The sequence below is a fragment of the Quercus robur genome, chromosome 8 (assembly GCF_932294415.1).
Source record: "Quercus robur chromosome 8, dhQueRobu3.1, whole genome shotgun sequence".
Taxonomy (NCBI): Eukaryota; Viridiplantae; Streptophyta; class Magnoliopsida; order Fagales; family Fagaceae; genus Quercus; species Quercus robur.
The window spans coordinates 8609977-8626819 of record NC_065541.1 but is presented as its reverse complement, the minus strand read 5'-3'; the positions used below and the strand labels follow the sequence as shown (position 1 = coordinate 8626819).

The 16843-nt window shown below is 33.2% G+C and overlaps 1 protein-coding gene across 1 annotated transcript; it reads left to right on the top strand.

The window, feature by feature from the left end:
• Nucleotides 1-859: 859 nt before the first annotated feature.
• Nucleotides 860-7853, top strand: LOC126695803 (glycerophosphodiester phosphodiesterase GDPDL3-like; the record flags this gene model as incomplete). Its single annotated transcript, XM_050392616.1, has 9 exons — nt 860-1136; nt 2251-2544; nt 2835-2950; nt 3087-3588; nt 4394-4432; nt 4584-4868; nt 5749-5891; nt 6391-6874; nt 7310-7853. Coding segments are annotated over 9 exons (2445 nt in total), but the record flags the coding sequence as incomplete, so codon positions are not given.
• Between the last annotated feature and the right edge of the window lie 8990 nt (nt 7854-16843).

Genomic DNA, 16843 nt, shown 5'->3' with positions numbered 1-16843 from the left:
CAAGCATCACATGATGCTTGTTAACATTCTCTGTTTTTATATAATAGCTCGGATTACACAAACTCAAGGGAATGAGGCCTACTTGATTAGACAACACATAAACTAACATTTCTCTCTTCAAATAAAAAAATTATTAAATTGTCCTGTGTTTGTTAGCTTTTAAAAAAAAACACACACACCCATACCAAATACACAACATGTTTTTTCATACACTGAAATATGTTATTTGAAACATGATATCAAACCCTTTTTTTTTTAATTTTTTTTTTATGAATACTGTAAATACGTGTTTTCACAGCATTTTTTAAACCATAATTTTCACATTATTTTAAATAATGATACTAAAAATCACCAACCAAATCGTCCTAAATACGAGTAATACTTACGTACTCCCGGAGTACAGAAAATGAAACTCATTTCTTTTATATTTATGATGAGGTTTACTTATTAAATTTATGGTAATATTCATTGTGAATATGAGTACAGAGAATAATATTCATTTATTTCATATTTATGATGGAGTTTACTCATTAAATTTAAGGTAAAAAAAATACTATTTATCCGTAGTACTCTTGAAAGAGAGTTGATGGTGACCGAAAGAAAGTTGATGGTAACTAGTCTACATAGGCTTCCTTAGGACAAAGAGAAGTTAGTTGTAATAGAAACCGGCTGAGTCGAGCCGCTTACGTTTGACAACAATAATATGATCATAAGACAGTAACGTGGGTACGCGTATTTAACTACACCGTCCCTCTTATTCATTACCAAAACCCCATTATTTTCTCGTTAATTAACTAGTTTAAAATTTAAATATATTACATTAACAACAAAAATAAAAATAAAAATAAAATTATAAATATATGTCAGCTCAGCCCGTAAAAGCAATAGAGTTCAGAGCTCAACTCTCTCTCTTTCTCTCTCTCTCTCTCTTACAAGTAGTACTGAATCTGAATTCATTTTCCGAGAAAACTTGATCGCCGGAAGTTCCGTACTGAGTCTCCGACGACTAACTGTATTGTTTTTTCCGGCAATGTATAACTCACGCGCTCAAACTCTCTTTCTGCTTCTACTTCTTCACTCGGTGCTGCTAGCACCTCTGGTCTCTGCTCAGGGATCTAAATGGTCTACACTTAGCGGTGAATCTTCTTCTCTCTTTCTCTCTGTCTCTGTCTCTGTAGCCTTTTTGTTACTAATTTTTTAAACTATGTTTGGTTGCTGAGAAAGAAGTGAAGGGAAATGAAAATTTTGTATATATATATATTTTAATAATGAATTTTGTGCTGCTTTGGTTCTGGAAAGGTGAAAAACTCATTTATGGTAACTTATTAACTTGACCAGCTTTTTAGTTCTTCGTTTTTGAAATTTATTTAGCTTATAGAACCGAGCAGAGTAGTTGACTAAGCTTGATGCAGAGGATTTTATTTGTTTTTAATTTGTTTTTCTTTTCTATTTTACTTAATTCTTTTAATTTTTCTTACATTTTTTCTTCTACATCCAAATAGATCTCTCTCTCTCTCTCTCTCTCTCTCTCTCTCTCTCTTTCTGATTTTCTGCTTTGTCTATGAGAAAAACCATTTTGAATCTAAAAGTCTTAATGCATGTAATCTCAAATAAATTCAGTTAACAAGTTGTATTAGTTGAAGTGAAAACAGTTACCTAACTTTAAACTAATATGGAAAGGTTTTTCATTTTAAAAGTCTGATGCTGATTAGCTAGATCCATCATTTATTTTTATTGCAAATTTTTTTTTTTTTGGGGATTTTCATCAATATAATGTGCTCATGTTCATTAATGATCTCAACTTGTAAGCTATAATTTTATTTTGGGTTACCTTTTGTGAACTTTTAACTGTGATTTTGTTATTAATTGAAGTCACGGAAGTTGAAATTTGAATAATTTTTCTGATTTCAGAAACAGGAAGAATGAAAATGATCCAGATATTGCATTTGGATTTGGGGTATAGTGTTTTTAAAAAGTGTTTTCTAAAAACATTTCCTGAATTTTTATTTTAGAATCTTTTGTAGAAATTTTAGAAAGTGTTGTTTTTTGTGACACACTACTTAACCCCAAAGTGTAAGGAAATAGGTTTGGGATATTGGACATTTGTACCCAATTATACGTTATATTAATTTCGCAAGTAGTTTTTTGTTATTTGTTTTTGTTTTTCGATCCATGTGGGGCTTTTACTCACGCCTGTATACCCAACAATTTTTTGGCTTCGTCTTCTAACGAATATGATTTGCCTTGTAGGTAAGCCGCCTAAGGTCATTGCAAATGGTGGATTTTCAGGGATTTTTCCTAGTTCTACTTCATATGCATATAATTTGGCATTGCTGGTTAGTGTACCCGATGTGGTCTTGTGGTGTGATGTTCAATTAACAAAGGATGGAGTTGGGATTTGTGCGCCAGATCTCCTGCTAAGTAACAGTTCTGACATTATGGATATTTTCAAAAAAAGGAATAAGGCTTACCTGGTTAATGGGGTCCCTACCAAAGGATGGTTTTCTGTGGATTTCACCTTCAAGGAGCTATCGACTATTGCCTGTAAGTCTGAGTTGTTTTAAACGTTGTTTCTTTGAATTTGCTGTTGGCTACATGGATGTCTTGTGAACCAGAATATAATGATTGATGCCACATTTTTCTTTATATATGGTTGGATTATCATAATTGTCCACAGCTATTATTACAATGATATATGAGATTAAAAATGCATTTTAAACATTAAAATATTGCTTCAAATGACTGTTTACAGTTTCTATCAGGCTTTGTTGTTGCTTATTTGATATATTTTTTTTGTATCAACAATTAATGACAGTTTCTGTATTTCTAACCAGTAACTCAAGGAGTCTATTCTCGAACTAATAAGTTTGATGGCAATGGCTTCCTAATTCTCAAAGTTCAAGATGTGGCTTCAACATATAAGCCACCAGGTTTCTGGTTGAACGTTCAGGTAAATAAAAGATTATAGTTCTGTCTTAAAATTTGATTGATTCATCTTCTTCTTGGTAAGGTGTTTCTCTAAACATGTAGGAGCTGGTCGCACAGCTATCATTTTGACCAACCTTTTTGTTCTCATACTTGTGCAGCATGATCAATTCTTCACGCAACACAATTTGAGCATGAGAAGCTATGTAATTTCTGTATCAAAATCTGTAATTGTTAATTATATTTCATCACCAGAGGTTGGTTTCCTAAAAAGTATTACGGCACGATTTAATCCAAAAACGACAAAACTGGTCTTCCGGTTTCTAGGACAAGATGAGACTGAGCCTTCAACCAACCAGACTTATGGTTCTCTCTTAAAGAATCTTACATTTGTCAAGACGTTCGCCTCTGGAATTATGGTTCCCAAGTCTTACATATGGCCTGTAGATGCAAATAATTATTTACTACCTCATATGTCTGTTGTTTTGGATGCTCATAAAGTAGGGCTAGAGGTTTTTGCATCAGATTTTTCAAATGATGTTCCATTTAGCTTCAATTATAGTTACGATCCTGTAACTGAGTTCTTGAATTACGTCGACAATGGCATCTTCTCTGTTGATGGTGTGCTGACCGACTTCCCAATTACTCCATCAGAGGCTATAGGTAATTTTTTTTCCACCTTTTAAAGATGGTGTTCACCTAATTATCATGCATACCTAAAAACTTAATGGTATTAGTTCAGTATAAAGTTTCTCTAGCTGTTTTGAGTTATGTAAATTTTCATAAAAACTTAAGTTGTGCTGCCTACCTGAACCCTCTGACAGATGCGTTAGATTTCTAATGATCAAATCAATAAAGCTTCTAATTCCAATTTCCTTGGGTCTGTTTACCAGGACTCCTTGATAGATTTCTCCTTTGCTCATTGCTTGACCTTGTAGGACACTCAATGTGAACTGATTTACTCTTCATCAGTGCAATCATGTGAATATCAGTGTGCATCTCCAGATAACCTTGAACAACTTTCCTGCATTTTTATCTAAATTCTTGCCATTTCTAACTTCATACAGATGCATTCATGATTCATCCTACCACTTCATGAGAAGTTGAAGTTCATCAATATTTTTTTTATAAAAAATTTTGCTAAAACTCACCATGATTTTTGGAGACTTTTCAATTTCATTTCTAGTCCTGGGACTACCTTTAATACAGAGGTCCTTGATCAGGTTATTCTAGAAGTGAAACTGGATTTTGTTCTATTTGTACTTGCATATGTTTTTGTGTGTCACAGGCCACAATTACATTTTAAGAACTGAAGGATTAAAATACCATTGCTTATAGTTGCATTTCATTTAACAGTAATATCTTGATAATTCAGACATAATCATTTAATTTTATCTATGATAGATTATTGCCTGCTTATTTCAATAATAATTTCTTCAAGATGCTGATTTCTCTTCTCACATTGCAGATTGCTTTGCTCATCTAGGTCAAAATGCTTCAGCACAAGGTATATCACTATTGCATATTGCTTCTAATAAAAGCTTTGATACTTTTCTGCTCGTAACTGATTGATGAGCTTGTCTAACTGTATTTATATGACAACATTATTTTTTAGGATATTATTGTTGACCTTTTTCTTTCACCTTTTCATTCTCCAGCAAAAGCTTTGGTCATCTCTAAATATGGAGCAAGTGGAGATTACCCTGGTTGTACGGACTTAGCATATATGAAAGCTATTAATGATCAAGTAGATATACTTGACTGTCCTGTTCAATTGGCAAAGGATGGGACTCCATTTTGCTTAAGCTCAATAAATCTGATAGATAGCACAACAGTTGCTCAATCAATTTTCAGCAACCTTACAAAAAGCATTCCAGCTATCAAGTCTGGCAGTGGAATATTTACCTTTAGCCTGACATGGAGTCAGATTCAATCTTTGACACGTAAGTTGAATTTGGTTGTCATTTACATATTCTGTGGTGTAAATGTAATATTTAGAATGTTAAATAATTTTTTTTTTCCAAATTCAGCTTTTGTTATTACAAAGAGAGAAACATCCTACCTAATTTCTTGCAAAATTATAACTGAAGGAAATGTTACTAACTTCTAATTACTGGTTAACACGTCACTGGTGAATATCTTATAACTCTATTTTCATCAGTATTCTCATTAATTGGAGCATGACTGTTTCTTGTTTTTATTAGTGATTTGGGTCATCACATAGACCATGCAACTACGTGGTGCATAAATGTAGTGAGTCACACGTCCAAACTTTCTATGTAAACTCTTTGAGAACTACTGGAGTGTTGAACCATACATCTATGTAGAAAATTCAGGAGGTACAAGGAAGAGTCAGAAAGTACTTGTTTTTGCCAATGACCTTTAGCCTTTAGGCTTTAGGTCAAATGGCTTCTCTTGGTGTTTCTAATGGAGATGACTAAGTTTGAATCCTGCCCCTTCCCCACTTCAAATGTATATAAAAAAAAGGAAGTAAATGTTACTACAACTTTACAGGTTGATTTAGTCAACTTTAGTCTGAAAATGTAAATCTTTCACTTAAACTTTTGGGATGTTGTAACATTTTGGAAAAGATTTTTGGACCTTAGAGAGGGAACATAAATTTAGACATCCTAAATTCTTATGTGTTGAGAGGGCCCTTTCTCATGACAATTCATCTGCTTTCCTTGTTCTATATCTTCTAGTGCATTTTGGTTATGTTATTTGACTGGAATATTCTGTTCTGTTTTGTGAATACAATGAATAGCAAAGTTACTCCTAGAATCATATTTAACATCCCTGCATTTTTTTTCTAAATTCCTGCAGCGTCCATAGCAAACCCCTATGCAGGCTACAGATTGTTCCGGAATCCAAAGTACAAAAATGCTGGAAGATATCTAACATTGGCTGACTTTTTGACCTTGTCAAAGAAAGCTAGCTCTCTTACTGGTGTCTTGATCAGCATAGAGGTGAGTATTTGCTATGCCTGCATCTTTTTAGATGCTAAGAAAACTTTATAAGAAAAGATATTTTAAACCAGAAATCCATGATTAGTAATTTGTCAGAGATCATGCCTTTTACAGACTCTGAACATTTTTATTGGTGTAACATGTGTTTTCTTTGTTCTATCAAATTTTTGGGGGTTAGGGAGAGGGGTGAGGTATGTCAGCAATGATTTTCAGTTGTTTTCTTTCAAAATTCTCTTATTCAATAATTTGTAGGCGTCCACTCTTGTATAGAGTGTGATCTGTCATGCTTGATGACTCTGCTTTAGGTTGACACTAATTGCCATGCATTCCTTCTCGAAAGTTATGCTGGTGCCAATGCAGAAACCACTGTGTTTCATATTGGTCAAGAATGTTTGGATGTAGATTCTGTGTATTGCCAATTGAGACATAAAAATTCTTCTTACCCTGACTTGACTATTTATGTTGATGATGCCATTTCATTATGTTCTGTTCCTTTCAGAATGCGGCCTACCTTGCAGGAGAGCAGGGATTAGATGTAATCAAGGCAGTGAAAGATGCATTGAGTAAAGCTAGTTATGATAATCAGGTAGCACTAAGAGTCATGATTCAGTCCACTAACAGCTCAGTTCTCCAGCAATTCAAGGACAAAACGAATTATGAGCTTGTATACAAGGTTGACGAGAATATTCGTGATGCCGCAAACTCAGCCGTTGGGGATATTAAAAAGTTTGCTCATGCTGTGGTTGTCAGCAAGACCTCTGTCTTTCCTGAAAATAATGCATTCCTTACTGGTGTTACTGATACTGTATCGAAGCTAAAATCATTTAAACTCCCTGTTTATGTTGAAACCTTCAGCAATGAGTTTGTGTCTCAAGCATGGGACTTCTTCTCAGATGCAACTGTGGAGATCAACTCATATGTCACGGGAGCCAGTGTTGACGGTGTCATCACTGACTACCCCAAGACAGCTGCCAGATACAAAAGTAAGTGGATACTGGATACTTTTATTGGTTCTTTTAACTTAAATGATGCAGAAATACATGTTAAACACCAAAACTAAAAATTGCATTGGCATTATTCTTGGGTTTCTAGAAATTTTTGACACAACTCTATACCACTAGATTAATAGATTAACAGCCTGGCCTCCGTTTGCATGCTTATTAGAACATAAATGCTTTGTAATCACAGGTCTCAGTAACAAAATGCTGCTGGACAAAAATGTTAATACATTATTGCATCCAACAAACATTCATGTCATCTTGCCTCTTCTCATTCAAATCCTCCAGGAACTTTTCATAGTCAATTGATTCAATTCAGTTTCCTACGAAGCATTTTGTTTCTCCCCTGGCATGGTCCTATAGAGCAATTCAAGCTTGTCTCTAGTTACTGATACAATGACACGCTTCAATGTAATGCAGGGAATCCATGTTTATTGGGCAAAAACACACCTCCTTATATGTCCTCTGTTCAAGCTGGGAGTCTCATGCAATTCATTACTTCTGACTACATGCCACCAGCTGAGGCTCCGTTCCCTGTCCTGAATGAAAGTGATGTGATGGAGCCACCTATACCACCTGTTTCAGCGACGACAGCACCAACTTCCAGCCCAGGTGGTGTAAATACAACAATTGCTCCAACTCAACGGAATGGGCAGTCTAAAATTGCTTCATGCTTCTTCCTTTCATATCTTGCAATGCTCCTTTCTGCTCTTTTTCTAGTTTGAAAATTGTTCCATGATCACCCTTCTTAGCTGCATGGCAACAAGGTTCCAAATTTTTCCTAAACAGCAGTGAATTCTTTCTTCTTTTTTGAACATTGTAGGTATGTTCATTCTTCCCCATGTAATTTGAGAATACAAATTCTTGAGAGATAGATCCTAGATGTGATGATGGATTTATTCTGAGTATGCAATTTGTATTTCTGTTTTGTTGTAAAATATACACAATTATTCTTTGGTGTGCATTTGTGTATGACATAAGTAGTGGAGTTAAGAACTGCATTAAGCAAATGCATGGAACAGCAGATTGTTCTCAACTGTTGGTCTGTTGCTAATTTCCATAGTGAGCAATCAACTGTTGGTCTGTTGCTAATTTCCATTGCTTTGAAGGTTGCAAGTTGCAACACCTGGCTTATTGTTTAAGCACTTTCTTAGGCAGAGGAAGAGCGGGTAAAAATACAAGAAATGAAACAATGGATGAATGTCCAAAAAGAAAAGAAAAGAAGAAATAATGGACGAATGAATAATTTCTCTTTCAATTGTTTTCACTTTATTGAAGCTGTAAGCTGTTCACACTTCTACTGAAATAATGGATGATTTGGCTGTAGCAGCGAGCCGTCAACGTATAGATAAGGATCAATAAAATTAGTGTAAGCCTCGTTTGGTAAGAGCAAAAGCTAATTTGATCAGTGTGTAATGCCGAAATTAGTGTCAGTTACATTAGCCAAGAGTCAAAAAACACACCAAATCGTCAACTCACCAAAAATCAATATGCATTTAAGTTCAAAATTCAATTCCTAGACAAGGACCATAATGTCTCAACCAATTTGATCATAATCTCTCATAGTTATGCCGAGATTATAGTCAGTAAAATTAGGTCAAAATCTGCCGAATTTAAAATTTAAAATTCAATTATATGGGGTCCATTGTGCATATTCCAATTTCCAAATATTCTTTGATCAAATGACCAAATTGTAGGTTCTAGTTATTAGTTAGTTTAACCAGGAAAGTCATTTGTCGGTGAATAAAGGATCTAGGGTTTAAACTTCACGCGTCTAAGGAATAAAGAACAATTATTATGGAACAATGCAGGATGGAATTGGTCCTTGATCCCATTTGATCTTCCTCTGAATTCCAAGAAAGCGCTCCAAGACAGACTGACTTGGGTGGGGGCAAAGCATGGAGAATTTGATCTTAGAAGTGCTTACAGGCTTGCAGCGGAGCTTAAAATCCTTCCTAGGTTCAGACCTTCCTATGGAAACGTTGCCATAACAGCATTGGGGTTAGAGAGCGATTAGCATCAAGAGGCAGATGTTACTTGTCCATTGTGTCAGGCTGGTGTAGAAACGATTTCCCATGCCCTTTGAGGTTGCCTCGCCATCAAGGCCACCTGGTTCCAACTGGGAATATCTGCAAATAATGGCCCCTTCTTCACGCAAAACCTCCTCATGTGGCTGTCAATAATTGTGCTATCGACAAAGGCAGATTCTCGGCTCCCAATTCCTTGGAAAATTGTGTTTCCATTTACCGTTTGAACCATCTGGAACAATAGGAATCAGGTGGTTTTCAAGAACAAAAGAATCAATCCCATGCTAGCTAAAGCGGTAGTACATAGAGCTATGGAGTCCTTCTATTGTGCTTATTTCCCAAAAAACTCCATCTCAACTCGTTGTTAAGCAGATTCGATGGAAAAGACCGAGCCATGGATGGGTTAAGTTGAACACTGACGGATCCTCTCTTGGGAATCCCGGACCAGCGGGAGGTGGAGTCATTCATGATGAAGAGGGCGCCTAGATTGTGGGATTTGCGAGAAATATAGGAATTACATCCAGCTACTTAGCTGAATTATGGGCATCACAGGATGGGCTTGTACTCTGCATAAATAGAAATTTTAATGCTGTTGAAGTAGAGTTAGATGCTTAAGCTATTATTGATGTTTTGTCCTCTTCAAACTGCACTAACAGTTTGGTTTCTCCTCTGGTGAATGACTGCAGGCTACTGGCTACCCAGATTCACCAAATCCATTTTAAGCATTGCTTTCGAGAAGCAAATAGAAGTGCAGATAGGCTGGCCAGGATGGGAGCTGTGCAAGAGAGTCAATTTAATCTCTTTTTGTGTCCACCTGTGGACGTAGTTAGTACTCTTAATGCTGAGTTTAATAGCTTCTATTTAAGCAGGAAGTGTCCTGACTCTCCTGAGACTATATTTGTTCCTTAGTTTTTGTAAATGCAATCCTTATTTTACCCAAAAAAAAAAAAAAAAAAAAAGACGCTATAGGTTTGAAATAATGTCGTTATCAAAAAAAGAAAAAGAAAAAAAAAAGGACCAATTCATAGAATCTCCAATGCTCCTATATTTGAAGGTTTCAACTTTGAACTCTACATGTAATGCATGCAGTATGTCAAGACCTGTTATGAGAAGTATAGAAACTAGAAACACGTCTTGAATGTAGCCTCATAATTAGCAATGTGTCAAGGCTTGTTATTGTAGGTCCATACTCCATATAAGAACCATAGGATTTTCATTTCTCTCTCTTCCATTTTTTATTCACATACCATTTGTGCATTGCTGCTTATCAAGGACCTTTAAAGTTTGAGACTTATTGTCCTCACATTAGGATGAACCTTAAGCCACTTCCTTAAAAGACCCTGATTATTCATTGGGTTCTATTGTACACAGGGCATTATGGTATTTGAGTGGGATAATCACTGAACATTGATGAGGTGATCCTTCAAATGAACTAAATAAAATTTTCTGATTTTAGAGTCCGTTTAGGACATTACACAAATTTACAACAAATTCACAATTCTCCTAAATTAACCTATCAATTCATAAATGAGCTATTAATAAAAATAGAAATCTAAATGACATATTGTGGTGGTAGGCTAATTTAAGAATATTGTTGTAAAATTGTTGTGAAGTTTTGTTGTGTCCCTAATTTTATTCTATTATATCTAATAAAATTCATTATTAAAGCAGAGAAACCTCTCATCCTCAAATGTCAATCTAGATGGAAGAAGTACCATTAGACCTTCTATCTGTATTTCAGGTTGATTTCAATAGCCTACCTTAATAATATGCACTGAACTTTTTCTTTAAAAAAAAAAAAAAAAAAAAAAAAAAAAAAAAAAAAATCAAGCAGAGAAACCATAACAATCAAGTGGTAGTAGTTGAAAACATGGGTTTAATATAAAAAATGCATTGTGTTTACCTGATACATTCCTAAATTAGACGATCACTTCACACATAAGCCATTAAAAAAAAATTAAATTAAATTTCAGACTATAGCAGGCTCATGTGTAAGGTGATAGGCTAATTTAGGAATATTGTTATAAAATTGCAGTGGAGTTTTGTTTTGTCCTTAACATTATTGCTAATTTTATTCCATTTTAATCTATGAAAATTCATTATAAAACAGAGAAACCATATTGTAAAGTATTGGGTGGAAGAGTCCTTGTTCTGAAGTTTTGTAGTGTATCTATTGTCTAGTTTTTTACTCAATAAAATTCTATTATCATTTTATTTTATTTATTTATTTTTTAAAAAAGAGAGAGAGAGAGAGAGAGAAAGAAAGAAGTTAGTACTAGTGGAAAACATGGGTTCAATATCAGTTTTTCGTTGTGTTTACTTGGTGTTCTTATTAGCATTCATTTCTGAAGTTGGGTTTGGAAAAATGGTTTTTAATGTGATGAATGATGGTGCTATTGCAGATGGAAATACTGATAACAGTAAGGTATGTTTTGCTCAATAAAATTATGATAACCATGAATCTTTTCTTGGATGAGTGGCATTAAAGCATTTTTAAAAAGCTATGTAATGGTTTTATAATTTTTGTGTGTGTTTGTCTTTGTAGGATTTTGAAAATGTATTTAACAAAGCTTGTCAATCTGAAGGAAGGAATCTTATGTTGATCCCACGAGGAACATATATGCTGGGGCCTATAGTGTTGAAAGGACCATGCAAGGGTCAAGTGGAAATTCAGATCATAGGGACCCTAAAAGCTCTTACAAACAAAGTATCTACAATTAATGTTAACCATTGGATCACCTTTCAATACATAGACCGTTGGTACTCAGGGGTGGTGGGAAATTGGATGGCCAAGGTGCCTCTGCCTGGGATGACAATAATTGCAGTAAAAATCCAAATTGCAAAGCTCTTCCCATTGTAAGTTTTTTTTTCAACAAATCCATCTTAAATTGGGCTAAAAAATGGAGTAACCCATGATCATGTTCTTGGGCCTTTTGTTATGAGCCATTCTTAGTTTTCGTTTTTACGATGCTTCCATCCTTTAGATTATGTTCACAATTCTATAAATTAAGTTATATAACTTCACAATTCTATAATCTATAATTTCCCTTGTACTTATTATGTTCCTTAAAAATAAATATAAAAAAAATTCTTTCCTCTTCAATTATAAAATTTTACAATTTAATTCTTTCTTATTATCTCCAATATGTTTTGAGGTTGTGTTACCCCCCACTCTTTCTTTTAAAAAAAGAAGTTGACTTATTTAGTATATTTATTTTTAGGTGTATCTTTGATTTATTAACTTGCAGGGAGATTGTGTCACCTCCCTGTTGGTATTTATTGTTATATCTTCTTCTTCTTTTTTTCATTTCTTCTCCTTTTATTTTATTCAACATTTAAATTCAGTCACATCCTTCATATCATTAAATCGTTTATATTTTCTCTCCTTTTTATTTTTTAAAATTAAACATATAATATTTTACTTAAATTCAAATAAATAAAATTGCCAAATTCTCACTTCTAAAATATCTAAGAATTAACTCAAATCAAAACTATAAAAGAGATAGAGAGTACATGTGATTAGAAACTCACAAAACATTCCACCAAAAGAAAGCGTGTATATATATTGGTTGTAGCCTAAAACTATAGTCTTACTCAATAAAATAAACATTACTATATATTTTGAAAATTTAATCATTGAATTGCATGCTCTTTGCCCTCTTAATACACATGTCAAATTTTGTGTCAATTGGATATTATTTACCATATGATTTATAAACTTATATTTTATGTATAATTTTAAACTACAAAAACTTACAATTTAAATAATTTATTGATGACATAGTTATTAATCTTTAATTTTCTAAAAATTTTGCAAGTATGGAGGATATAAGAAGAAGATGTAATCCAATAGTGAATTTGTCAAAATTCACCCCTAACAAAAAGATATTGAGTAAGGTTGTAGTTTAAGGGTACAACTAATTTTGTAACTAAACTTTGTCTATATATATATATATATAGAGAGAGAGAGAGAGAGAGAGAGAGAGAGAGAGAGAGAGAGAGAGAGAGAGAGAGAGTATCAAATATTCTAGGAGAGAATATGAGAGAAATAGCAAAATTATATAAAATAAGATGAGTGGGCAAATACTCAAAAGAAAATGTATAATTGTAAATAATTGTAAACAACAAATTACCCAAGCTATACTACATAATAAAATAACATTATATCATTATATAATATTATTGGATAACATTTAACAATCAAATAAAATAAAATAAAAAGATAAAAAAATTAAAATATAACCAAATGCATTAACTCAAAGTAGAGTTTAACAAAATAAAGAATCATCAACCTAAATTAGATGTGCAACAAAGAATTAAAAATTCCCCAAAAGAAAGAAAACGAGAGAGAGAGAGAGCATTCACCTTTTTGTGTGGGCAAAATATGGATTGAATGGAAGAAATGAAAACAAATATTTATAGTAAATAAAATGGGGAGAGAAGAGTCAAAATAAAAGAAAGACGAAGAGATAAAGGAATTGTAAGGTTAAGGAATAGAGTAGCGGAGAGTTTTTTTTTTTTTTTTTTTTTTTTTGAGAATATTAAGTATTTAACGTGAACATACGGGGAGAGGGGAGAAGGTCTTAAAGAAACTGACAGTGATGTATATTCAAAAGGGTCTAACTCTTAGATATACAACACATACTTTAAACCTTTTTAACTCACTCTAATTTTCCAATGTGGGATTAACCCACTATTTTTTCTTTTGAGAATATTAAGTATTTAACACACACGGGGAGAGGGGAGGTCTTAAAGAAACTGACATACACACAGAGAAGGTAATGCTTTTTGCCACTAAGTTGTGTGGAAATACATTAACAACTATTGTTACTGCTCAATCAAACATCACAACATATTGGTAAGTGACTCAAAACAAAGGACTGCAACAAATTGGTAAATAACTCTGCAACTGTCTTGACACATGAATGGGCATAGCAGTGAGCATGAGGTTGTGCCCTTGTGGTTGAGATCAATGAAACATTGAAATGAGAGGCCTTCATCAAATATGCCAATGAGTTGATCATTGCTACAAACTAATTTAGACTCCAAATCTTTACACACAACTCGTTCGCAAACAAAACAAAAACTTTTGTTGACAAGTCAAAAACTTAACAAGCAAACCTTGACCAGAAATGAAACAGATCGTGTAAGTGTCAAAATTCATAAACTTTTGTGACAGTGAAATTCTATCACACATTCAAAATAAAGATGGATAAAAAAGACTCGCTTCTATGTTGGTTCTATGCTAGCATGCATATAGGAATTCGAGAAAGATGAAATTAACAAGTCTTAAAAAAAAAAAAAAAAAAAAAAAAAAAAAAAAAAAAAACTTCTTATTGTTGACAGGGAGCCCCCCCTTTTTCCATTATTTTCTCTTCTTATTTTCTTTTACAACTTATTTTGTGATGGTCTTCATGTATTTTTCATTTTTGGTTTTTTAGGTTTTGAAAGCAAGGCATTAGGATAAGATTTACCTTGGGTATCTTGTAGAAGAAAAAACAAATAAGAACCATTGAGGTTGCCAAATTGAAATCTGTACTTTGCTTTTACTGCTGATGCTAGTGAACACAGGCGGCTCCTTTGATGATGACCAATAGAGGTGGTTGGCAACTAATACCAATTACATATGTTCATCATTTTACTCTACCAAATAATTCAAGTCAATTAAATCACGGCCAAAATGGCCAAATACCACGAATTTTTGAAATATTTTGTAAAAAAACATTGTTTCGGAACTATATAGGAAAACACCACTTTTTATGGAACTCGAGTTTCTTAAACTCGAGTTCCTAGGAGTTTTGCCACCGTGGCGCTGCTGAGGTGGAAATTGGGCCATTAAAAAATGCTTTTTTTTTTTTTTTGGTTGTTGGGATTATTTACAAATAAACATAAACATAAAAATAAGTAGTTTTTTTTATGTTTTTATTTATTTAAATAGAAGCATTGTAAAATATAGAGATTTTAATTTCAAAATATGAATTTAATTTCTACATTAAGTAAAACTGTTCATTGTTTTCTCATAAAATTTTTCCCGGGGGCGTTGCCCCCAGACCCCCAAGAGCACTCCGACTTGGGCCTGTCGGCCCAAGCCTCCAAAAATCTCCCATTAAAAACCACACAATATTATTTGAGTCGAGTTGGGTTGTCAACATGAATCAAATGATACCCTTAAAGTGTGGATGAAATGTTTTATAATGCTTAAATTTATAAAAGATACTAGTGAAAGTTCCATGCGTTGCATGGCTTTAATCCTGAATTTTCTTTATATATTTTTTTGAGAAATTATAACTAAATGAGTTATTATTACATAATTTTAGAATTATTTTGCTCTCTGCACATCATGTTTACTGCATATTCAAATCTGCTTACTGCATTCATAAATTTTTTTTGAGGGGGAGAGAGTACAAAAGTCTTTTTGAGGGAGAGGGAAGGCTATTTCAAAAGGCTTTCTAAAACTTGGAACTTAAACGCTTAGAAACTTGTCTTCTGTCTTTGTAGTCCGTCTCTTTTATAGGTGAAATGAACCATGGTAAAGTAAACTGAGTAGGTAAATTTAACTTAAGTTAATCTGTCGGGTGGTATGGAAATTAGTACTAATGAGTAATAGTCTGTTTGCATCTGTCTGGGAATCTTTCAGATCTCGGGAATCTATCAGATCTCTTTTTACGTATGCTAGTAAACAGTAGTAACTTTTGAACATCTGTCTGGACTGTCTTGATTTGTCTGGAAGCTATTCACGCGTGCTGGTGAATAGTAACCTGTCATGGATGCCATCTTCGGTGGTTCTACCCAAGCCATTAAAGATGCAATGGCTGTCATGAATCAAGAAATTATGTAACTGTGGTAGTCAATGTTGATGTGAATTTGAATTGGTTCAGAACCTTAGGAACTAATACAACGAGTCCATGGCTTAGGTGATTATCTTGTTTTGTGTTTCATTCTCTTTTCCCTTTGCATACAAATTTCATTCTAGATATGATTCACATTTATTTGTTCATTCTAATGATTTCTGCCTTATATAAACTACAAAATGACAATTCTTTGTTTGGGTTCTTGATTTTGAATAAACAGAGTAATATCAATAACATTCTGGTGAATGATTATTATTGACAACTACCCTCTAGGAAGCTGTTTTATATTCAGGTATTTGTTATTTTGTTAGCTTTAACACATTATTAAATAATTTACGCAAAAAAGAGAGTAAATAATTTTTTAAATAATGCTGAACAGAAAATAATTTTATGCAAAATACTAGAAATAGTTTATGCAGAAAACAGATTTTATGAATGCAGTAAGCAGATTCGAATATACAGTAAACATGATGTGCAGAGAGAAAATTTTATTAATGTAGAAACATATTTTATCAATGCAGAGAAAAAGAGATTCGATTATTGTGAAATTCAAATATGAAAAAGCATTCAGATTTGACTTTTTAATTTAGAAATCACGATTTCACTAGGTGTTTTATGAAAAAACAGTGAACAGTTTTTAAATAGTGAACAGAAAATAATTTACGCAGAAAAGAGAGTGAACAACTTGTTATAAAGTTTACACAGTAAGTTGTTATTAATTCTCATCTAGACCTATTAGTGACATTATATTTTTCCCTACCATTAACAACTTGTCATGCAGACTTTATTGTGAAATTTTTGAAAAAATATTGTGTCCATAACTTGCATAAAGAGAGGTAATTAAAACATATATATTTATATATATCTTGTCTTTTTTGGTAATTTACAAATCAAACCGCCACTTTTATAAGTATTAACCAAACACTCAACTTTGTCAAAAAGCATTTTTTGATAGTTTTTACCAAACATGCTACTTTAAAAAAAAAAAAAAAAAACTCAGTTTCATATTTTACTTTTTAAAACTTCCACTTTTTCCAAAAGAACTGTTTGAAAAAGCTAAACCAAACTCACCTTAG